At 36.1% G+C, this 26,241-nt stretch overlaps 1 protein-coding gene across 1 annotated transcript in view; it reads right to left on the bottom strand.

The window, feature by feature from the left end:
- Positions 1-26,241, bottom strand: part of LOC120523157 (cytoplasmic dynein 2 heavy chain 1) — a 417,821-nt gene that overhangs the window by 335,014 nt on the left and 56,566 nt on the right. The window contains exons 19-25 of the mRNA XM_039744175.1: positions 21,232-21,359; positions 14,247-14,362; positions 13,977-14,104; positions 3,366-3,515; positions 1,615-1,820; positions 1,316-1,471; positions 660-774 (exon numbers count right to left, since the gene is read on the bottom strand). Coding sequence (XP_039600109.1) covers positions 660-774; positions 1,316-1,471; positions 1,615-1,820; positions 3,366-3,515; positions 13,977-14,104; positions 14,247-14,362; positions 21,232-21,359 — 999 coding nt within the window. The remainder of the gene's footprint in view (positions 1-659; positions 775-1,315; positions 1,472-1,614; positions 1,821-3,365; positions 3,516-13,976; positions 14,105-14,246; positions 14,363-21,231; positions 21,360-26,241) is intronic.

The raw sequence follows: 26,241 nt of genomic DNA, 5'->3' as shown, positions 1-26,241 counted from the left end.
TTGCATGTTCTCTTTGTGCCTGCATGAGAGTTCCTCCAGATATCCCGGTCTCTCTCCCTTATCTCCAAAGACATACAAGCTAGAATGATTAGCCATTCCAAGTTGGCCCCAGTATAAGTGCAAATGTGGATGTATCTGTAAGTGGGCCATGTGATGAACTGGTACCATGTCCAGAGTTATTTTCTGTTTTACACCCAGTGCTGCCAAGATAGGCTCTGAAAACCACAGACTGACTAACTGTAAAGTTTATTATTTGAAAATACTTTCCTGACAATTTAAGTAAATCTTTCATTTATCACATAAAAAGTCCAAATTTGATACATCTTAACTGTTGTACCTGATTTGGCTATTCGGTTCAAATATACCATAATTTTAAAGGACAATCTAATAATTAATCCATAATTCATTATATTGTCAGTAAATAAAGCTGAACAAATATACATAGTCAAACTTATTTAATCCAACTGCAGGTCACGGGAAAAGGGAGCCTATCTCCACAGCATGTGAAGCAAGGCAGGAAATACCCTAGACAGGCCACCAGACCATTGCATGGCCCAAACAAGCACATACCAACACTCACTCACACTAGGGCTTCTTTAGAGTCAACTAATTCATGTACTATCCACTGTAATGTTTACTTTATTCATAAATAATCCCACCTTGTATTGATCAATTTTTTTCTGCAGTTTCACAGTCATTATTGTCTGCTCCTCTTGTTTTCTTAGCCTCTCATGCCACATTAAAAGAAACTCTTCAAAAATGTAATATTTACTCCTGTTAACAAGAAAATTATAATTGATTTTAAAATGAGTTTATCTAATACATAAATAATTAATTCCTTAGTACTAAAGTTTTATATTTAATAACCTTCATATATTAAACTTAATTTCATCAGTTCTTGAAATCACTTTAAGGTCTATATCATATTTACTTCAGGAATCATGCAAACTGTCATTAGAAACAAAATTAAAATATGCAAATTATTTAACTTAATTATTAAAATTGGTAAAAAATTACTTTGGGGATGTATACATAGATTAATAGACAACAAACAGAACAACGTTTAACAATAGTTAAATTATGTTTGTACAATTGCAAAGCAGTATTAAGAATAAGAATTGCACTGTAGTAACAACAGTTGAAACAATTTAACTCAATTCAAACTATTTGCTCCAAAAAAATATGCCAGAAGCAGTAGAAGAGTTTCAGCATTAAAGACTATTCAAACTGAACACTTGTTATGCTTTTATGTATATAATTCTATGTTATTCCTAACTAAAAATGCTTGAGATTAAACAATCTGAAGGTAACTAACCGAAAAGTAATCCAGTCTTCCTTTGTCTTTTCACTAAAACCGTTCTGAAATTCCTCATAAAATGACCACATCACTGATAAGTCTTGAATGTCCTTTCCAATTTCATCTGCCAGAGAAAAATCAGGTTCTTCCAACTCAAAATGATGACAGTCTTCTCTGTAAATAATAATTGCAAAGCATTATTTTGCATCTTAAATGAAATTTGTCTGCAGCCAATCATTATTGTGCAAATTACTACTATGTTTTCGGCACAAGGTTAAAAAGAAAAAGCATCAAATATAATTTTGTTATTTACTCACATTAGTTTCTTCCTTGTACTTTCAAGCTCATCAAACATAACTCTTTTTTCTTTTATTGTCTCAATACACTTTTGAAGAGTTTCTTCATCACCAGTGTCTATAACATCATCATTGGGCTTTAACTGATCCCAGCGAGCTTTAAATTTTTCAAGTTCTTGTTCGTACACTTTGATGCGGGATTCAACATTTGCCTTCATGACCTCAATCTTTTTAATTAAATGGAAGATATTAATTATCATTTATGGCACTTGTAAATGCACAATTCAATGATTGCATTATATTTACAGTAAGCATGCATGGCTATATTAAGCAGGTTCATAGTGTCAAAATATCTCAATAAGAAATTACATTTCATTGTACAGGCAAATTACATTTGACTGTAATGGTTGTTAATAATGAAAGGAATGAAAAAGTAAGCTAAATGTTTACTTGCTATAGAGAATGTTACAATTAATCTTAAAATGTGTAGTATATAACTTAAGTCAGAACATATCATTAAAATTAGTAAACTAGTAAATTGAAAAAGTAAGTCTATTGAAACAATGGAAAATTGCTCAAGGATGGAGAAATCACTCAGGGCTTTGTCCCTTTCAGTTTCACACCCTAACACCAACAGGCTGGCAAAAACCTGCCAAGTCAGAAAGTGCTTTTTACCCAGTGGGCTAAAGGGAACTCCATCTACTCAACAAAGTAAGTGAGCTTCTGATTTTTCTAACTGCAACTGAAAGGCAAGCATTCTTTCACTTCCTCCACAATGCGACTTTAAACATTTTACAGACATCACTACAAATACAGCAAGTCCACAGAAATGTGACTCTAGTCTGAACTATTACCCAGATTTTCAGAGTTGTGATGAAATGATGACCTTCCACCCCATTTTAAAACAATAATGATAAGATGGTTAGCCTGATATTGCATTGTTATAGTTACATTGTACATGAAGCTGTGTAGTGCATGCTTTTAGATTTGACAAAAACAAATTTAAGCTTTAATTAATATGTTTCTTAATGGTAGTGTTATTAATTGTGTTCAGAGATTTCTCAGTTAAAGAAGACAGAAGAGTTGAGGTAAGGTTGTTACAGCAACTAATCCGGACACTGGAGCGTTGCCATGTGTTGCATGTTGATTAGCACCTGCAAATTAAGAATTTCAATGTACTCTGCACATGTGACATTAATGATCCTAAAAATCTGTAAACCCATAACGCACTTATAAACGTTTTTATATAAAATAACAAACTAGTTTGTTTTACATTTAGAATTCTGCTTGTGTCTATATGTTAGCAGAACACCAAAACATAAATTGTCTAATGAAACATTTATGACTGACACTGATTTCTTTTTGATTGCCCAGTAGTAAATATTTTTTCTTGCAATTTTATATTTGTTCATTTACTTCTGGTACTGCATATATAAAAGCAGCATTTTACAGTTCAAAATAAAAACAGTAAATATTTCCATTATAACTGTGGGGTGTTAACTCCATTACTTGTTTACTTTGGCCTACCTGCAGTATTTCAGTACAGAATAAACTTGGGAGCATCCCCATCTTTCATAAGTCATAATAGTGAAACTATGATTATGTCAAAGGGAAATAATAATACATTCTACTGAATCTTGAACATCCAAAGGTTTATAAAATACACTACTTTACAAACAACAAACACCTCTATTGTACAAAGAAATATATTCAATAAACATTAGAAGTTTAAACAGATTAATGGCTTCAGACCTGATATGCATATACTATACCTGCTCTTTAATCATAAGCTGATGACTTTCCATCATAAGTTCCAATTTATCCCATTTTGCCTTTAGAGTGCTTATGGTTTCAAGGCCTCCACCAGCTACAGACCGTAAGAGGCGATTTTTATCTTCTGCCTCTTGAAATAAAGGCAAAATCTAGACAACAAAACATATTTGTTTATTTGAAGAATCATTAATAACTCAATATATACTTTATGATCTGGTAACACCTAGCAGTGAGAGAAATCAGTGCTCATATCACAGGAGTTTGCACGTTCTCCCTGTATTGCCTGGGTTGCCTCTAGGTGCTCCGGTTCCTCCCACAGTCCACAGACATGCAGGTTAAGTGGACTGGTGAAGCAAAATTGGCCAGACTGAGTGTGTGTTGTGTGCATGTATGCGTGTGTTTCCCAACAATGGACTGGCATCCTGTCCTGGGGCTTGTTTCTCCCTTGTGCCCTATGCTTGCTGGGATAGGTTCCACAACCCTGCTCAGGATGATGCTTTATGTATGTGCACAAACACAACATGAAAACTGGATATAGCACCTCACTAATTAGTTAATGGCTTTGAGCACAGCAGGCATGATTTAGTGAAGTTTGACTGAGATACTCCTAACCTGTCAGCCTCTTCTCTGAGAAGAGACAAGTAGCTAAAATAAACTGAAGGAAAACCATAAATGTTCTTTAGTGCAAATATGTACAATTGGCTCTCTTAAATAGGAACTAAAATACAGTCTGTGAATAATATTCATCGCTATTAGGGAGTAACATGTTTGTCAACTCAATGAACATTATAATAACGGCTGGGTGATATGAATTATTATATGTATGAGCTGTCATTTAGCTGGTTTGCCTGAATCTCCCTACTTAATTATCCATCCATTATCCAACCCGCTATATCCTAACTACAGGGTCACGGGGGGTTTGCTGGAGCCAATCCCAGCCAACACAGGATGCAAGGCAGGAAACAAACCCGAGGCAGGGCGCCAGCCCACCGCATGGCACACACATACACACACCCACACCAAGAACACACCAGGGACAATTTAGGATCGCCAATGCACCTAACTTGCATGTGTTTGGACTGTGGAAGGAAACTGGACTGCCTACTTGATCAAGAGTGTTATTTTCCAGTTTCTCTGAAATGTTGCATATAGATGTGTCAGAGTTGCCATACATATATGCATGTTCTCCCATCATTTTTTCTTTTATAACACAGACATTTGGATGGAAGGATTTTTGTGCATAAGTTACCTGTCAAACCCAATTTTAGGACAAACTAGTTTAGACTAGGCCAAGCCAGTTTGTCCGAAGCACGATAAGATGAATTGGTTTAGCCTAGTTCAAACTAGATTATCCTGAAATAAACGTAGAGCACCTAGGGGCAAACTGTTTTAGCCTAGTCAAAACTAGTTTGGCCTGCAATCGCACTTTCCTCTAAACCAGTTTGGCCTAGTCAATCCCGATTTGTGTGATTTTGTGATCCTGCAAATTGACACCCACATCCCCACAATTCCACAGTGAGACAAAAATTTATACAGTGTTCGAGCATTTTATTTATTTCGTTCTTGCGTGTTTGGTTGTGTGCATTTTATTCATTTCATTCATGCGCATTTGTTATGTTTGTTTTATTCTCTTTGTTTTTTTGTGTGTTCTCACCATTATGGATAAGGCTTCAACTAGTGGACAAAGACATCAAAGGGAGTGGAAAGAGAGATTCTTGACAGATTTTGAAAAGTGAAAAATCAACTTATTTTAAAGTGCTTACAAAAGGCAAATATTTACAACTTATATAAGAGATGGAGGAGGCTGAAAAAGCAGAAATGAAAGTTAAAAAGATTTAATGTACTGGAAATCGGAGGTATAAAAATAACTAATAAAATAAAATACTATCTCTCAGCTGATGAACTATATTATGTCATCTATGCAGCCCATGTGGAGGTGGGTCATGATGGTCATGAAAGAATGTTGTCTGAAACTTATAAAAAGTTTTCAAATATCACAAAGGAAATGATATGCACATTTTTGTCAATGTGCTTAGTACCTCAGAAAAAGAGAACAAAGAAAAGGGGGTTGGTTTCCAAGCCAATTCTGCACTCAGAAATGAACAGTAGGTGCTAAGTTAATCTTATTGACTTCCACACCCAGCCAGACTGTAAATTCAAATTTGTGATGGTCTATCAAGACCATTAGACAAAATTTGTTTTTTGGTCCGTTGTAATCCAAGAGAGCTGCGGAGGTAGCAAACAATTTGAATGACATATTCTTAATTATAGGAGCACTGTGCATCTTGCAGTCAGACAACGGACGAGAATTTGTGAATAATGTTATTTCTGAACTCACAAGTCTGTGGCCCAAGTTTAAAACTGTGCATGAGAAACCGCAGCCAGAGCCAAGGTTCAGCCGAAAGAGCCAATCAAGAGATTGAGAATATGCTAAGTTCTTGGTTGAAGGGCAACTACACAACAAACTGGACGGAAGGGCTGAGGTACATACAGTTTATGGAGAATCAAGTATTCCATTTGGGGATTAAACAGTTGAGTTATAAGGCCATGTTTGACACTGAACACAGAGTAGGTCTCTACAACTTCATTGCCTTCAGAATTACTTGAAGAAATTCAGGACTAGAAGGACCTTCAAAAACTTGGTGATGATGAAAACGAGAATGAAAATTAACCAGAATTAGAAAACATTTCAAAAGCTGACAATCTTTTCTCTATTGCAAATCCCATTCAATTGGAAAGAACAATAGCTATAGAAAACCTCGAAAACCAAGCTAAGAAGATGAAAACCACTTCTGATAAGTCACATCCACCAACCTTGCAGACAACATTATCATTCCCATCCCCGGTGTAGACAATGCCAAAGGAGATCTTAGAAATGTTATTAGAGTCGTTCCTCAGACAAATGTTGATGGATTTTACAAGATTAGTGCCAAATATGCAATTCTGCGTAAACTATACTGTAGGTAATTATGCTAATATTATTACTTATTTATTTTATTTATTTATTATTTTATTTTTAGGGAATAATTTTATTTTCTTCATCAAAATAATACTCACATTAATACTACCATTTTAAAATTCTTAGTAGGATAAAGACAGACCTGGGTAAAAATTGTTGTACAGGTCTAAGTTCACCAGCTAAATTGTCATCTTTGGGATTGTTGAGCCAGTCACTCTGCATCCTTAATTGTCTATAGGCAATTAAGACCTCTAACCGGTTCTGGTAGTCTCCCTATGTTCCCATGAGGAACACTGAGCACAAGAAGAAGAAGAAGATTCAATGCGATTTTATTTGTTTATTTTTTTCAGAATGGACATCTGTGTACAGAAATTCATACACAAGGAGGAAGCAAATCAGGGGAATGAGATTCCATTGAGAATTGCAGTTATCAAACATTCAGTTGGGAGGAGGCAAGGTTTCATTAGGTGCAACAGGTGTCTGTAAGAAGAAATCAATACTCTGCGACTCAAAATGTCATCAGTAAGTAAATAAGTAAATAAATGTGGCAACTGCATAATAAGTGCTAATTTCTATATTCTACATGTAAATTTTATTTTGAACGTTTTAATAGACTACTGATATTTTATTTTAACTCTTTCAGGGCTAATGTCGACTTTTGTCAAAAGGAAGAGCTGACGATGGTAATCAACTGTAAACTGTGACAAACCCAACCGTTACATTTTAGTTGGACTTTCGTTGCTAGAAGGAAAGTTAGATTCATTGGTCTGACCGAGATTCCCTTCGCTCTCGTGAGTGGCAAGGCACACACAACAGCAAAAATGGCACTGACATCTGGTGAGAGATCAAAGCGATTATGTAAAGCAAAATACTCAGTGGATGATGTTTTGCTATTATCTCTGAACTGGACTATGACTTGTCGGACTCAGTTTTTAATACAAGTGATTGAAAATGAATGTGAGGTTCCAGTTTCAGCTGATCAGTCCCCAGCTAATTGTGGTACTGACAGTGTTCGCCAGGGAAGATGGCCACATAACAATGATAAGAGGCAGAAACCAAATTGTAATGCACTGCGACCGTGACCGCTGCTGCTGTCCCAGCCACGCAAAGACAGCCTGGCAGCAAGCCTGACGCACATTCTTGGCAAACTGGCAGCCACAGCATGCAGCAACAGACGTTTTATGTTGATTTCTGAATTAAACCATTATTTTTTGGTAAAAAGATTCAGCCCTCAAAGAGTTAATTATTAGAACTTGCATCAATATATGTTTTTGCTAACATACCTTAATTATGTGTACTTTAATATTTTTTCTGCATGTAAATAATCTATTTTTCTTTTAAATTTATGTGATTGATATCTCTCTATTATAAAAAAAATCCGGTAGAGAAACACTAAGGCGCTGAGACGTGATCTTCACGTTAAGATCACGGAAGACACTTAAAAGACCCGCGAGAAGAAAGAGAATGGCCATGGAGCGTCTCACGCAGCGGCGTAGCTAGGGATTTCAGCACCCGGGGACAACTGAAGATTTTGCACCCCCTCCCGTTTGCCAAAATGCAATGGGGAAGGTAAAGAAAATTTTATAAAATGTATTTAAAATAATAGTATTTTAAGAAAAAAAAAGTCTCCGAAAATGATAACGCCGCCTCGTGTTCCTTAAAATCTAAATCCGTCAGTAGTTTTTGTAAGAAAAAATTTGTTTTCCGCATTTAAAAATGATTTTAAAGAAAGTATATAGCAAATTATAAAGCAAAATAATTATATATTTATAAAAACTGCATTACTTACAATTTATTTGTACGAAAATATGATGGGGAAACATCTAGACTTTTGCAGCCATCTACTAGAATACTTCACCACAGAATAATAATTTTTCTATCAAACACATAAACCCAAATCACTTGGCACACAGAAATGGCGTTTGCAACAACTTAGACAATGATACACTAAGCCTCATGTCAGTCGCACGACCTGTTTAATAACGTCAAAAATGTTTCTGGGTGGGTGTCAAGCATGTTAGAGTAGTGGAGGGGATAAATTATTGTCTGTTGGGTATATAGAACTAATACGTGCTTCGAAATCAGAAAGAGACAAAAACATTGGAAAAAGATATCCTCATACTGATGGAGTGATGGACTGAGTACACAAATGTTTTTTATTTACTTTTTAGTGCATTTAAGAATGAAAAAAACATTTCATTCTAAAATTTCGCAACATCAATTTGGTGACCCCCACCCCCCCGAAGCTACGCCACTAGTCTCGCAGGGACCTTAAACATGAGGCATTGTGCCAAGAGATTGACCAAGGACTGTCTTGCGATGACATAGACATGAGATTCTTGCAAGACACGCCCTACTTACAATCAATCTATACAAATAAAAGGCAAAGCCCTCACTCACTACTCACTCACTCACTCACTCACTCACTAATTCTCCAACTTCCCGTGTAGGTAGAAGGCTGAAATTTGGCAGGCTTATTCCTTACAGCTTACTTACAAAAGTTGGGCAGGTTTCATTTCGAAATTCTACGCATAAGGGTCATAACTGGAAGCTATTTTTCCCCATATAATGTAATGGAGTCTTGAGTTGGAGATGGCCGTGGGGGGCGGAGTTTCGTGTGACATCATCACGCCTCCTACGTAAGTACGTAGAGAACAAGGAAGAACTCCAAACAGCGATGAGCACAAAACGCCATTTCACAATTGAGAAGGCAGAAAAACATTATGAAGCAAATGATGCATACAAGCATATTCATAAGTACAGCTACTGCGGAAACAAAGCACGGCGTGAACCGTAAGTTTATATTAAATTAAGTTCATAGACAGGCTGCCACTAGCGTTTGTAATTTAGTGCCTGCCCATATAAGGCCGTCCATCAGCGGCAATCCAATACAAACACTGCCGGTAAATGTTCACGGGTGAAGGACTGTGCTTATGCAGAGGAAGATGAGATGGTCAGGGTGGTGTTTGGCACAAACTCATTGAAACTGCGAGAGAAACTTTTAAGTGCCGGGTCTTAGCTGACATTACACGAGATGGCACCAGTACAGCTGGGAACCTTCGATGCAAGAACACCAAGCGGCTCACGTGAACTGACGCAATGCACAGACAAAAAGCAACAGTTCCAAAGAGTGCTGAACAAAAACCGAATTACACAATTGAGAAGGCAGCAAAAAAATATGAAGCGTCTTATACATACAATCATATTCATAAGTGCAGCTACTGCGGAAACAAAGCACACGGTGGAAAAAGTGAATGTCCTGCTAAAGGAAGACAGTTTAAAAAAAACCCGTGCATGCAGTTTGTCACATCACAGATAAAAAGGAAGACGAGCTGTTTATTGATGCAGTAAGGAACTAATCGATGAATGAAACCTCTTATCTTTACAACGATTGACAAACACGGAATGTAACTTGAACACATCCTACAAATACGAGCCTGATTGAAAGAAATAATGATAATCAAATCCTTGATGACAGCAACATTCAATAACACTCACAAAACAATTACTGTATATTGACAATCATGTTACGTTATTTTTAAAATGTTCCCTTTTCTTTTTCATAACTTCTACTTCTCCACTGCGGTACACGGGTATATATATAAATGTATATATATACCCGATCTACAATACATACTTTAGCATAGACAAGCCACACGCTGTGGCTAATTGTAGAGTCTTAAGCCTCTAACGCCGACATTCGAGGTTCGATTCCCGAGAGGGGGTGTACTGACTATGTATGCGCACTACCCGATTCATTTTACCTTCGCATCTCCTTGGTTTGGGACGTATGAAAAATATTAGGTTAACGCAGAATCATGTTACGTTATTTTTAAAATTTTCCCTTTCTTAGCACAAGCACAGCTGAGAAGCTTCGATGCATGTACTCCATAACGCGTTAAAAAATAACGCATTTAATCACACTTTCAATTCCAAGCAAACGGGAACTTTTGTCAATGCATGATTTCCTGGTACATCCATTACACTGATGCACACATCACAGCTACAAAAATGTTAGAGTCGGAATAAAGCGCGTTCCTACGACTGATCATTTCGACTACCCGAAGCCTTGATAAAAGCATGGTTTTGTGCACACTGAAAAGCAAGCAAAATTAGATGCATTACAGAAAGCGGACTTTGTGGCTCTTACTGGGGATCATTGGACTTCCGTGACCGTTAGTAATTCTAAATACATCTAATTACAAAATGTTCAATGATCACACTGTTTTAGCCTAATGTACAAAATAATTTTGGCTAATGTTACTCAGAGTTTAAAGAGTAAGCTGGTCAAATTACCTTTTATGTTTCTGACTTATTTTTTTAAGAAGAAAACTGCACTTTATGTTGAAATTTTGGTTATTATTATTTAAAGACAATACTATTCTGAAAATGTACTTAAAGTACTTAAACTACCACTTTATTTTTAAGTCTGCCCAATTTTAACCAGGGATGATATTTTTGTTTCTGTTTTGAATTCAAATGCAGTTTAAAAGCTTTTTTTTTTCAGAAATTAAAACAGCTTCAGTTTACAATATTCATGTCCATGTCTATTATTTGATTCTGTAAGCCCACTAAAACCGTTTTAAATAAAAAAAAAACATTTGCGATTTGGGGCAAATTTACGTGTGCGATTACATACGATTAATCAAGATTAATTCTTACACAGCCTCTAATTAATTGGATTAATTTTTTAATCGAGTCCCACCTAATATATATATATGTAGATTTGTATATATATGTGTATATACAGTATATATGTAGATATGTATATGTTGTATATACAGTATGTATATATGTGTGTGTGTATATATACAGTATGTTTATATATGTTTATATATGTGTCTGTGTGTGTATATATATATATATATATATATATATATATATATATATATATATATATATATATATATATATATATATGCCAGCAACACTCATGACAATGACAAAACAATTACATTGTCAATCATGTTACGTTATTATTAAAATGTTTCCTTTTCTTTTTACTTCTCGCTGCCAATCGAGGTATTTTGCTATATATATATATATATATATAATATAAATAGATAGATATGACAACAACACTCATATCAATGACAAAACAATTACATTAACAATCATCTTACGTTATTTTTAAAATGTTTGCTTTTCTTTTTCATAACTTCTTTAACACACTACTTCTCCGCTGCAAAGCGCGGGTATTCTGCTAGTATCAAATAACACAACAGGCAGCAAAACATTTAGTCGTGTGAAGGATTTGAGCACACATGGATCCAGGGTCTCAGCGCATATAAAGCTAATAGGAAAAATATGTTATAAATGAAACGTCAACGACCAAGCGAAGAAAAAAGCAGCACGGAGAAAAGAGACTCAAAAGCATTGGAGAGAAAAAAAGAGCAAAAAAGAAAAAATAATATAGATGCAAATTCAGAAAATAAGGAAAGTAATTAACAGCCCGTAACAAGTGGAATTAAAACAAAGCACGTCCAATCGGGCTCAGAATTAAAAGACAGAGTAAAAGACAAAGTAGAACTTCATAAAGATGTTCACAAACGTTGGCACTATACACATGAAGAGTAGGTTAGAGACTATGAAAGCAGTAGAATTTAAAAGGCTTAAAAAAAAAAAAACTTGGTGCAATACACATGTGGAGAAAGTTAAATATGAAAGTAGGGAAATTAGAAAGTATATAAAAAAAAGAAAGTAAAGATCGCAGTAGCACAAACAAACGGAAGTTATTACTCGAAAAAGGGAAAATAATCACCACGGACCAGGTGTCACTGAAAAAAAAAGCAGGACAAAGTGAGGTCAAAAATAAAAGAGAGTCGAAAACAAAGTAAAGCATCATAAAGAGGTTAAAAAACAAGGGGGCCAAACACATGCAGAGCAGGTTAGAGATAATGAAAACTGGAATTCAAAACACTCAAAAAAACGTAGGTGCGAAACACATGCACAGCAAGATACAGAATATGAAAGCAGAAAAAAAAATTACAGTGTCAAAAAAAAGAAAGTAAACATCACATTAGCACAAACAAAGAGAAATTATTACTCAGAGAAATAACAAAAAGGCCAATAGAGATCCAATATATGGACACAGGTGATATGTCAGAAGTATGTAAATATTGTAAGGCTTTGAAGTTTAAGTCAGAGAATTTCAAAAATGTGGTTTACCTCACATGCATTTATTGGTTACTTTGCAAAAAAAATTATTAACTGCTGATGATGTAGATCACTTCGTCTGTGCTGAAATTCCAAAAAGAAAACCTATCCTAAATTATGGTACAAAGTCATTAAACACATGTCTCACTGACCTCATTTAAAAGATTCAGCATATTGGCACATGGAAGATTCCAAATATTGTTTTTACAGATGTTCTGAAATAACAGTGAAACTAATGAAATAGCAACGATTCAAAGAAAAAAAAATCTTAAAAGTGTGTATCTGGAAAACAAACACGGGGGTTGGCGAGCGAAGCCCCCTACTTATGATAAAATGTAATAATCTCAGTGGTTAACTTTTATAAATATTTTTATAATGATTATTGTGTCAATTACATTTCATTTGCTCTTATTTTATTATTTTAATGTATATTTTTATTATATAGGTGCCAGCTTGCATTGCAATACACTAATATGTTTTGAGTAATTCTTTTCCATTTGTGTTAATGTAGTGGATTGTAGTCTGTTTGAACTGATTGTCTTGAATGTTTGCAGCATGTTTGCATCTGCAACTTTGTAACGTTTTTTTTTTTTTATCAAAAGGCAACACTGCCTTTAAAACTGTAAATAAATAGATTTATTTATTTATTTTCCCCTTAATTTGTCTCTATATCCTAATATCCTACAGATTATAAAGGGAATGCACAAAATGTAAGATTTGAATAGGCCAAACTGGTTTATCCTATAGAGGAAAATGCAAATGCAGGCCAAACTAGTTTAGATTAGGACAAATCAGTTTGTCCTGGGAGCTCTACACTGATTTCAGGATAATCTAGCTTAGACTAGGCCAAACCAATTTGTTATATTGCATTTCGGACAAACTGGTTTAACCTAGATTAAACTAGTTTTTTTTCTTAAAATTGGGTTTGGCCGTTAACATGTGTACAAGCTTTATAAATGATGTCCCAGAACCATAAAAAAAGCAAATTCACAGTTGTATTAAAAGGTATAATAAAAATTTCGTACTACAAAATATTCACCAGAGGAGACATCACATTTTCATGAAGACATATGCCCTATAAACCAGAAATCATCTTTAAAATACTTTTATAGCAAATAAAATATCAAACCCCTTTACATAACAATAAAAAAAAAACCAAAACTAAAAATAAATTAAAAAAAAATAATGGTTGGCACAGAAAATACTATAAACAAAATGTCAGAAAAATAAGCATCAAACACTTCTGCTCAGTTTTTGTAAAAAAACAAAAAGTATCTCAGAACGTTAGACATGATCTATTTAAATAATGTAAATAAAAAAAACTATAATAAAAACATCATTGAACAGTGGTTCAAAATTAATTTTTTTCTGCATTTTCCTAAACTTTTTAAAGAAACCTAACATTTTTCACAATTATTCCTAATCCTTCAAAAAAAGCAAATTATAATTTAATCAAGTGAAAAATGTAAACAAACAGCTAAACAAAAGATCTTACTTCAGGTTTCTTAACTTGCAATTCTGCATGCTTGGAATTTGCCAGACCAATTTCATCCACAGTTTGAGGTCTGGATGACAGCTCTTCCATTGCTTGGGTAACAAATGTGTCAATGTCTTGCATGTTAGCTAAAAAAAATACCAAGATTGATTTTTTCAGAATTAATATTTTGCTTATATTAACGTATAATTAGTAATAATTCCTTGTAATTAATTCTGTAAAGTGGTATGTTATACTATGTATTCAATTGATCCAAATCCTGTATTTTACCTTGAATTGATTTCTTCAAAGACACAAGAAGAGCGTCAAATAACCTCTGAAATAAATCATCGATCACCGCCTTTACAGGGTTGCAATTAATTGTGATACAGTCCACCCTCTCTGTACTGTGAGACACAAAACAAAGAATTAGAAAGAAAAAAAAGTTAATTTTAAGGCATTCAATTTGATAATAAATCACAAACAGACATAAAGGAAATGCTTCACTATTGTCTGAACAAAAAACTCAATTATTTTAAAACCGGCAAATCTATTTAAAGCCTTAAAGTGTAATAAGTCTGCTTCAGCACTCATAGATTGTAATGATCTTCAGTAATTGCATCAGATTCTTTCACACAACAATGATCATCCTGCTTAAGAAAAATCTTCTAGGCTAATGGAGAAAATTATTTTCCACCATGATGTGATTCATTGAAGCATAAATCATACTTGAACGTATTAAAAGAAAATAAAACTTTAGAAAAAACTTGGCAAATACAGTATAGCTTGCACATATATACTAAATGCAGTAAATATGGGAAAAGAACAAGGCAGCAAATCCTCAAAACAAATTCAAAATTGCAAAGATATTAATTAACTTTATGAGGTTGAGCATCAAGATTTTACACATACTTTTAGTTTACGATATGCTGCCTTGTTTTCTTCTGATGTAAAATAGTTAAATCCAATAGAATGGGTAAACCTGTTACATTTAAACTCCCAATTAATTTTAATTATTGGTTGACTATTATACAACGTTTTTCTTTACGTTCACTTCCTACTAATTAAATTTCCTTTTTTTTTTCAAATAATGGAATAAACATGCTTCTACCACTAATAAATAATATGAAAAACAAAAGAAAACAATAAATGTAGAGTTTTCTGCAATTCTAGAAGATCAATAGAATAAGGTATTAAATGTAAATTCAACTATTTTGACATGCTTTAGGAATCTAAATTTATAAAATACTATTTGAAAAAACTATCAAAAGTACTGTTTGCCAACATATTAATTATTGCATAAATCTCTTTATTTTGAAGGAGTACATATTCATAACTTCTAGAGTTCTATGACTCTTGGTAAAAGCTACTGTACTAATTCTTTTATACTAAGTTTTCATCTCTTCCTATAATGTTCACCCATATTATGCTTTGCTTGTTGACTTGCAAAGAACTATGCAAACTTCGACATGTCTGTTTTTGTACTGGAATTTGTACACTCTATCAGATCTTGTAACAAGACTTTTTTTATGTGAACGTGTGTATTCTTTTTGGAATTGTACCACTGTCTCAATTCTGTAGAGACATAATAATTGAGCTTGATAATGAAGATGTTACAATGTTTATTGTATAATTGGAAAACTACATGTCCATATGGTATTTACCTGCAGCAGTGGTAAAGGAGTTTGAGGAATTATTGTGGTAAAGAAGCTCTTCTGTGTGGAAACAGACATTTAGTAAAGAGTAGCAAACCTGATGCATCCAATGTTACGCCAATGAAGAATCTTTCAAAACTGAAGAGGAAGTCAGAACTCCTGATGAATTTAACAGAACTTTGAAAAATACTTAAATTATTAGAAGCATATCTAATGTCCTCAATAAACTAAAAATACACTACTACTTTCCTACCTGCATTTAGTGTTTTTTAAAATGAAAGCACTTTAGATCACAAGAAAAGAGATTTTAGGGAAATCATAAAGCATAAAAGACATTAAGAATGATCTCTGCAAGACACTTTGTCTTTCTTTTACTTTACTAGTGCTTCAGAGAAAAGCACTCCAAACAGTGAAACACATAATTCTTGACAGACACTTACAAATTGTTGAAATTGGAAAAAGAGAAAAATAGTGATTTTAAGAAAATTCTATACCAACAAATGAGTTTGCTTTCTTAAAACCGCTCTGAGCATGTTAGGTGTTCCTGTGCATTACCATTCCTTATAAGTATTGTTTTCTTTTAACAATAGAATCCCTGAAGCCTACAAAAAAACTTGTAACCCCGGCCCACCTCTCCTCATCAGCGTCTTTTGTTTTGTATATGTGTCGATCAGCACAAGCAGCAACCAGCCTGCTATCCCATCCCCCAACAGAGCTGAAGTCAGTCACAAACTTCTCACAGCTCAAGTCTCTTTATCTGAGTGAGAGGTACCTGGAGTTGCATAGAGCAGGGGCCCCTAACCCTCGGTCTGTGGCCCGCTAGAGAACTGCCAGCAACGGAAGCTCACTTAGTGAAGGGCTACAACAAAATGGCTGCCCCCTTCACTGAGGACACTTTTCAGAATGCTAGGTGGGCGGGGCTTTGCGGTGGCGCAGAGAGAGGAGAGAGACCGAGGTGAGAGAGTATTACAACATTTTTATGGTCCCGACAGATTCCCCATATGACACGAGTCTATAGAAATCTTGTTACTATAAAGTACATTCAACAGATAATTTCATTACAATGAAGTGACCTTGAAATGCTTGAATGAAACATCCATAGAGCAGTTAGTTCTGTGGTCGCAGCTCAGTTGTGTGCAATGATCCCCAAACATTGTAAAAAAAAAGTTCTCTCTTTCTCGTACTGTTTTTTTTTTTTTGCTGTTTTTGTTTTCGGTGGTTTTTAGTGATACCTTTTGCTTATTGCTCATCAACATTTGAAAAACATCCATTGGAATTTAACTCATTGTCACCCTCTTATAGAAATGGCAGACACGAAAAAATGATAACAGTGTTAATGTTTGTGATGTGCAATCTGTTGGAATGCCAAATGCAATGTATTTGTCTTTGTTATATGCAAAAAAAGAAGAAATATCTCAGGTTGCAAACGTATCTGAACTGCTGCATTTGAAGACAGTTTTTATGTGCTTCAGTGATGCTCGTTCAAGAAACATTCCTATTAATGCAGCACTCATTCAAGAAAATGTGAGGTTTCTGAACTCTCTTGGGACCTCCGTTAATGGGACAACACGCCAGTGCCATCACTGGGTCTGTAGAAGACGGTTTACCTGTTGCCAGAGCAATGGACAAACAATCTTACACAGACTCTGCAATCCCGCTTCAGGACGCACTTCAGTGTGACGTTCCCAATGGTTTTTGGGGGGAGGATCCCAAAAGAGTTCAGAAACCTCACAATATGAACAGGCGTAGCCAGCCAGGCTGGAGGAGTGCTGGAGGAGCCTGAGGAGGAAAATCTGAGGTGGAGAAACAGCACGTGGGGCATGGCTGCATTCAAAGCCAAACTTGATTTATGGGGAAGACGAGTGAACATTGGGATTTTTGATATGTTTCAAATGTTAGCAGAGGTTGTTAAAGATGCCAAGCCAGGGCCTTCTTTCTCCCAGCTGGTGTATGATCACCTATCTCAGCTTTCAATAAAGTTTGAGCATTATTCCCAACCACAAAAGACCCCCGAAATGGGAAGGAATGGATCCATGACCCATTTGTGAATACAGTGGTGCTTGAAAGTTTGAAAACCCTTTAGAATTTTCTAGATTTCTGCATAAATATGACCATAAACAAATGAGACCAAAATATTATGCTTGGTCATTTATTTATTGAGGAAAATGATCGAATACTACATATTTGTGAGTGGCAAATGTATGTGAACCTCTAGGATTAGCATTTAGTTTGAAGGTGAAATTAGAGTCAGGTGTTTTCAATCAATGGGATGACAATCAGGTGTGAATAGGTACCCTGTGTTATTTAAAGAACAGGGATCTATCAAAGTCTGCTCTTCACAACAAATGTTTGTGGAAGTGTATCACGGCACAAACAAAGGAGATTTCTGAGGACCTCAGAAAAAGAGTTGTTGATGCTCATCATGCTGGAAAAATTTACAAAACCATCTCTAAAGAGTTTGGACTCCACCTATCCACAGTCAGACAGATTGTGTACAAATGAAGGAAATTCAAGACCATTGTTACCCTCCCCAGGAGTGGTCGACCAACAAAGATCACTCCAAAAGCAGGGCGTGTAATAGTCGGCAAGGTCACAAAGGACCCCAGGGTAACTTCTAAGCAACTGAAGGCCTTGCTCACATTGGCGAATGTTCATGTTCATGAGTCCATCATCAGGAGGACACTGAACAATAATGGTAAGCATGGCAGGGTTGCAAGGAGAAAGCCACTGCTCCCCAAAAAAAAAACTGATGCTCATCTGCAGTTTGCTAAAGATCACATGGAAAAATTTGCCTCTAGTAGAGCGGTCCTTGGTGTCAAAAAGGTCGGGTACCACTAGTATAGAGTAAATAATATATCATTTAGAATAAATAATTTCATGTGTGTTACATGTCTACAAAGATCTGTGTAAGTGTAGGATGATAGGAAATGCGCTGCAAGAAATGCTGAACACATACCTAAAGCAGAAACGTTTTCCATGTTATACTAATAATGGCGTGAAGTGTATAATGTGTGAACATTTTACTTTAGTCCAAATATCAAATAAACATGTGTGCTTCTATTGAAGAATGAAAGAAAAAAAAAAATTCCGTTTACATGTTGCTGTCAATGAGTTACAAACTCAAGCTCAAATGTCAATCGACAGAAAGTTGATATGTATTCTTGGATGGTGCAGAGGTAAGAACTGCTGCCTTATAACCAAAAGGTTCTGGGTTTGAGTCCAGGCACACCGTGTTTTGAGTTGTGAACTGCCATTATTATTGCTATAATATAATAAAAACATACATTTGGTTTGAGTCTGTAACGCCTGCTGTAAATTTTGCTTACTTATAAAAGCTTGCACTTTTTTTTTTATTTTTCAGTTTAATTCTGTCAGTGACGTTCACATGGTACAACAAACTTGCCTCTCCCTCTCTAAGTTGATGACGTTTCTCTCCATTCTTTTCACAAGAGCTGCTGTGGCTGATGCCTGCTCAGAACAATTTGTTGTACAGGCAATCAAAGATACAATGTCCTGTGACAGTGTATGCACTTGATCCCGCTCATGCTTGTGTATACTTATATAAATTTGAAATTAAATCCTCTCAGGTTGACTATTTTAAATACAGGATACTCAGAATGATAGTAAAAAAAAGTAAAATAACACCGCTACCAGTGGAGCTCTGTCCTAGACGCCCATCTTCCACAACGGACGAGACCAACTCCACCAGCTCAAAGCCTTCTTACTCCAAGATTTCAACCTGGGCCACTTCAGGGGACCAATCGCCATCTTATACAGAGTTACCTGGTGATCTAAAACTCCTTAAAAGAAGAGCTACTATCCATACATTGCATTTTGTAATTTGTCACACTTATTTTAATTTCCTTCTGTTTCAAGCACATTAGGGGCCTTAAGTTAGAGAATAATATTAAGTGTAAACCTTTTCTCCTGCTTCTTTTGGTGCTCTCTCTTGATGCCTTGAGTCAAAGATATAAGGGAGAGTATTTAGCCACAGTAACAGTCAGTCCAGAGATTAAGAAGGGTTGAGATGTAAGTTTACAATTCTGAAAGGAATTAGTACAGTAGATCCCAGGTATAACATTAAAATAGAATTTTGAAAAAGAACAAGGGGACTAGTTAAGTACAGGTTTCACAGAAATGTTAGAAAGTTTTTTTCCTGTAAAGAACCATAGGCACAAGGAAATAACCAAGTTGTGTGGTGAGAGTAGAACTTTAGGGACCTTTAGAACTTGACTTGATGCTATTTTTGACTATCTAGGTGACTAGGTTGGACAAGCCTGCTGGGCTGAAAGGCCTTTTCTTATCAAAAGTTTCCTTTATTCTAATATACATCGGATTTGGAAGTTCCTTTTAATTCAAAAGTCGAAACTGCATCGGTTTGTTGTGGTGAAAAAATTTCTCAATTTACCAGTCGATCTACGTCCCTACCCTCACCTATGGTCATGAGCTATGGGTAGTGACCGAAAGAACGAGATCGCGAATACAAGCGGCTGAAATGAGTTTCCTCCGCAGGGTGTCTGGGCTTTCCCTTAAAGATAGGGCGAGAAGCTCAGTCATCCGGGAGGGGCTCAGAGTAGAGCCGCTGCTCCTCCGCATCGAGAGGAGTCAGATGAGGTGGCTCAGGCATTTGATCAGGATGCCTCCTGAACACCTCCCTGGTGAGGTATTCCGGGCACGTCCAACCGGGAGGAGGCCCCGGAGAAGACCCAGGACACGCTGGAGGGACTATGTCTCCCGGCTGGCCTGGGAACGCCTTGGGATTCTCCTGGAACAGCTGGAAGAAGTGGCCGGAGAGAAAGGAAGTCTGGGCATCTCTGCTTAAGCTGCTGCCCCCGCGACCTGACCCTGGATAAGCGGAAGAGGATGGATGGATGGATGGATGGATGTGGCAAACAGGTTATTGTTTGAGAAAACTTAACTTTCCCTTTTCTGAATAACTAAATACTTACAGAATGTCCAATTATAATATACTAATAACTGCATTTGCAACAGAACTACAAACTCACATCTTTTCAGCATTCACTTGCCACATCTGCAGCTGATAGTTCTGTGAAAAATGGACCATATTATGTAAGCTGGTATTAACTTTGAGAGATAAGTGCCAAAATTCTTACTATCACCTCCATTTAAGTGATCAAAACGTTGGTCTTGAAATATGACATCAGAAACTGAAGGAAGTCTGGTAGACAGTCATCTAAACTGTATAGATTAAAAAACTACCATAAACAATTTAGCTATATATAGAGATTTTATCTTGGTTTAAAATACTAGTTCAAAAAGAACAGTAACACCAGGATGAGTACCAACAGATACAGCAATGTAAACACAAAAAGCTCTCAGTTAAAACATTTTATATGACACATTACATGGTCTCTGATTAACCTCTTTGTGCTGTGGAGATATAAGATGATGTACAGTATTCCTCCCTTATAAATATATACCATACACACATTTCTCCACCTCAACATGTGCTGCAGTTCTGGTTCCAGTTCATTCTCATAAGAGTAAAATGTTACAAGTTTATAAACAGAATTCTGTCACAACATAATGCCACAGTTGAGAATAATTAGCAATTTTCTAATAATGTTGTTTATAAATATAAGCAGAGATGGATACCTCACCTTGGTAAGCGTTCTGATTCTTTTCCTTTTGCTTTTAGTGCCTTAAAGTTCCTTTCCCAGTCTTCTACAGTATGCAGGTGTTTTTCTATCAATGTGTCAATGTCAACTTGACCAATAACAACCCATTCCTAAAAACATGAAAAATCCAAGCTGTGAGATTTTAAAAATTGTTGATTTTTTCATAAATTTGTTTGTGGATTGAAGCTAATGAAAACATGATTTGTATTGGAATGATGGAGATTTCCCAAATACCACTTGAACAAGAAATAAAAAAGTAACGTAAACCAAGTACAATTGCTATCTTTATGTTTTATTTACTGCTATTATAGTTTACACATTATGTCTATACAGTTGTCTAATTTCTGTATTCTATAAAAACTTAAAAGACTTGTTACAGAACAAATCACATCACTGCTGCTCAGATAACCACGTCAGTGTTTTTGTATCCTAAGCCCTAGTATAAATATTCTTAAAAGCCTATAAATGAGTAATTGCTTGCACAGTATAAGGACAATTTGATTCTCAAGAAAACAAAACTAAACTAAAAATTTTAAGGACGAAATCTGCATACACTGAAAGAGAATATGAAATCTTCCACAACAAACGTCATTTACTTATGTTCTCTTATTCCAGTACATAGCTCATGAGGAACCTAAAGCAATCCTGGCAGCACAGGAAGCTTCATGCATGTGTGGCTGAAGAATACCATCATGGTTCTACTGAGGTAAGTGATAATAGTACAGGACAAGATCGGGGCACTGTTCCTAACTGTATTTTCTCTTACCATCCAGCAGGTCCAAGAAACACCCCAAGAAAGACACCTAGCCCTGCCCACAATACCCAGAGAAGGCTTTACTACTTCAGCTCCAGACACCATAAAAAACAGGTATTGCCAGGAGGGAAGTGTCTTTTCCAACCAAACCTTTAATGAGGACAGAGCTCCTGCTGACATAACTCATTCTAAAGACAAAGAGACAACTTTTTTTGTGTCTTGTGCACTTTTTTCTGTTGTTTACTCTCATGCCAAATAAATGGGAGTGCCAAATAATTGGGGGTTGCTAATCTGGTGCCTCAATCCTCTCCCTGGATTTACTGTGATCTGTCCACCCAGTCACAGCAGCAAGGTAGGAGCAAATCATTGACTGAATGACAGTCCTGTACAGAGTATCTAACAACAGTGTTTCCTATCAACTCCACCTTCATTTCTTTGGGATGCAGGCCAGAGAACACAGAGAAAACGTGGACACAAGAGGATGCACACACTCAATATGTACTTCTGATTTGAGCACAGGGCTCTAAAGCTATGAGGCAGCAGCTCTAACTACTACACCACAATGCAGCTCTGTTCCAAAATTCTTAATGAATATTTAATAGATGGAAATGCATAATTCCAGAAGTTGGTCCATAAGTGCTACCCAGTAACAATATTGTACAGCCACTCCACTAAACTGTTACTACAATTAGATATTTGTTATTTTTTCATACACTACTTGTATTTTAAATGAATACTTTCTATGCCAGTTGAGAAATGCTAGTCAAATTCCATAGTTATTATTATAGGTTAAATGTGTTATAATCACATTCAATCTTGTTGCACTGTACTTACAACAAATTCCTGATTTGATTCTCTAATTTTATGGCCTTTATTCATTTCTGCATGTGAATTTCTTTTCAGTGAATATTTCTGATATATGGTATATATCTGCATCTCTGACCTGAATCCAGCCTGTATTTACATCAGCCTTGCACAAGAGTGAAATAATTGGTCTAGCCAACTCAATGCTGCCATCTACTGTACATATTAAGGCAATTTCAGTCAAAAGTACAGATATGCCTGTAACAAGTGACTGTGAATCTTGCAACAGAAAACAGTTAAAAGGGAGGAATAAAATTAATTAAAACAAAAGCAATACAAAATATTGAATGGATTAATCAACTAGAGGATTAGGGTGAAATCCTGTTTAGAATGAATACAATAAATCTATACTAATAAAAGGCAAAGCCCTCACTGACTGACTGACTGACGGACTGACTGACTCATCACTAATTCTCCAACTTCCCGTGTAGGTAGAAGGCTGAAATTTGGCAGGCTCATTCCTTACAGCTTCCTTACAAAAGTTGGGCAAGTTTCATTTCAAAATTCTACGCATAATGGTCATAACTAGAAGCTCTCCATTTACTGTAATGGAGTTGAGCTCGAAAGCCGTGGGGGCAGAGTTTCGTGTGACATCATTACGCCTCTCACGTAATCACGCATTACGTAGAAAACCAGGAAGAGCTACAAAAGCGCTGAAGAAAACATGCATTATATAATTAAGAAGGCAGCGAAACAATTAGAAGCGAGCGAGTGACATATAAAACCATATTCAGTGGCTCACGTGAACTGACGCAGTGTGCAGACAAAAAGCAACAGTTCCAAAGAGTGCTGAACAAAAACGGAATTACACTGCTAACCTCAAATAGACAAACCACACGCCGTGGCCCAATAGTAGAGCCTTCGCCTGTAGTGCCGGCGTCCGAGGTTCGATTCCCGAGAGGGATGCACTAAGTATGTACGCGCTTCGATTCATTTTAGCCTCGCATCCCCTTGGTTTGAGGCGTATGAAAAATATGCGGTTAACGCAGAAAGACAGATCACCAATTGAAGCTTTATGAATAATGGATACTTTATTCGCGATCAATGATTGTTTTGGTAAAGCCATACTCAGATGTATTCATTAGATGAGCGGTAAAAAGTAAGAGCGAGGGAGGGTAACTTATTGAGGCACACAGGCAAAACCACAATAGCACGCTGGCTCGATGTACTGTAGTCGCGTCAACTCGATCTGAATTGCGATCACATTCAAAAAATATTTCTTTTCAAGTTCTATTTAGTCCATATGTGTCAAACTCAAGGCCCACGGGCCACATCCGCCCGGTGTAATTAAATCCGCCCGAGATCATTTTATATACTATATTATTGTTATTAATGGCCGGGGATATGAAGCACTGGTAACACAATAAACTACAGATCCCATAATGCAGCGCTTCAGCTGCCTTGCCAACACTTACGCGTTAATCAAGTCTAGCTTATGATGCTGCAAGTTATTGCGAAGCTAGCCCACACGATGCCAAAGAGAAAAGGTGATTCTGAACATAGAGCCTTTAAAACCGATGGGAGGCTGAGTATATGTTTACTGACATTGCCGGTAAACCCGTGTGTCTCATTTGTGGAGCTAATGTGGCTGTAATTACAGAATTTAATCTAAGACGGCACTATGAGACAAAACATCAAGATAAAGACCTGAATGCAATGCACAAGATACAGAAAGCAGGAGAGTTAAAGAATAATCTGACACTTCAGCAGACGTTTTACCCATGCAAAATCACAAAGTGATTTCAAGTGAAGCTACTTTTATGGGAGACACAAATGCACCAGTGCAACTTGCCCCACTTTCCCTGTTGCCAAGTAATGTTGAACCAAGTCGGCACAACGGTGTTCCCAAATCGCACTTTGCTGATAAACTGAGCGCACTGCGCACTGAGTTTGCACGGCGCTTTGGTGACTTTGAAGAACAAAAAGAATTTTGAGTTGTTTCAACCCATTTGCTGTCGATGTGGAAACTGCACCTGTGCAGATTCAGATGGAGGTGATTGAGCTGCAGTGTAATGGCACACTGAAGGCAAAGTACGATACTGCACGGCCCGCACAGTTTATTCACTCCATTCCCAAAATGCTCCAGCTCCATCTACATGCGCTCGAACCTTGTGCATGTTTGGTAGCACATATCTGTGTGAGAAGCTCTTCTCAGTCATGAAGACTAACAAAACAGCACACAGGAGTCGCCTCACTGATGAGCACCTGCAGTCCATCCTGAGAATCTCCACAACACAGAACCTCACACCAAACATAAACGAACTTGTTGCCAAAAAGATGCCAAGCTTCCAGCTCTGATAAAATGACATATGAGCAAAGACAACTGAATGATTTGATTTTTTATTGCTGAAAAGAACAAATTTTATTTATATTTCCAGGTTTTGTTATGCACCATGTTCATATTTGAATTTGTATAATTTTGACAGGATATATTTTTATGGAGAGCAAAATCTTTTGGGATATTTAAAATTTAAGTTTTTTTTATATAAAATTACATAAGAGTAAAGAAATTTGAATGTTTGTTCTTTTAACGTTTACTTTATTTCTAACTTGTATAATTTAGACAGGATATATTTTTATGGAGAGCAAAATATTATAAGTTATTTAAGTTTTGAGTTGATTTATTCCGGAATAATATTCTGTCGACTAAATAAAAATTCCTTCTATTTAAAATTTAAATAGAACTTGAACAGAAACGATAGTTCATAATATCCACGCAGACTTGCACGTAAGAGCGGGAGTCATCCGTTTTAACAAGCAGCGTATTGCACTGATTTGAAATAGCCTGCCCATTTAATTATTTAGGAATGGATAAATAAATTAAGATTTTGTACAAATAATGTTTTTCATTTTTCTTCCTTCATGGATTCTGGCACCCCCAGCAACAGTTGCTCGCACCCCAAAGACTGCATATGTGTGTATATATGTGTATATATATATATATATATATATATATGTATATGTGTGTGTGTGTGTGTGTGTATATGTATATATGTGGATATGTATCTATATATATGTTTATATTTATATATATGTGTGTATGTATATATATATATGTGGATGTATGTGTATATATGTATGTATATACTGTATACTGCTCAAAAAGAATTAAAGGAACACTTTTAATCAGAGTATAGCATAAAGTCAATGAAACTTATGGGATATTAATCTGGTCAGTTTAGTAGCAGAGGGGTTGTTAATCAGTTTCAGCTGCTGTGGTGTTAATGAAATTAACAACAGATGCACTAGAGGGGCAACAATGAGATGACCCCAAAACAGGAATGGTTTAACAGGTGGAGGCTACTGACATTTTTCCCTCCTCATCTTTTCTGACTGTTTCTTCACTAGTTTTGCATTTGGCTACAGTCAGTGTC

The sequence above is a fragment of the Polypterus senegalus genome, chromosome 2 (assembly GCF_016835505.1).
Source record: "Polypterus senegalus isolate Bchr_013 chromosome 2, ASM1683550v1, whole genome shotgun sequence".
Lineage (NCBI taxonomy): Eukaryota > Metazoa > Chordata > Cladistia > Polypteriformes > Polypteridae > Polypterus > Polypterus senegalus.
This window is presented reverse-complemented; position numbering and strand designations above follow the sequence as displayed.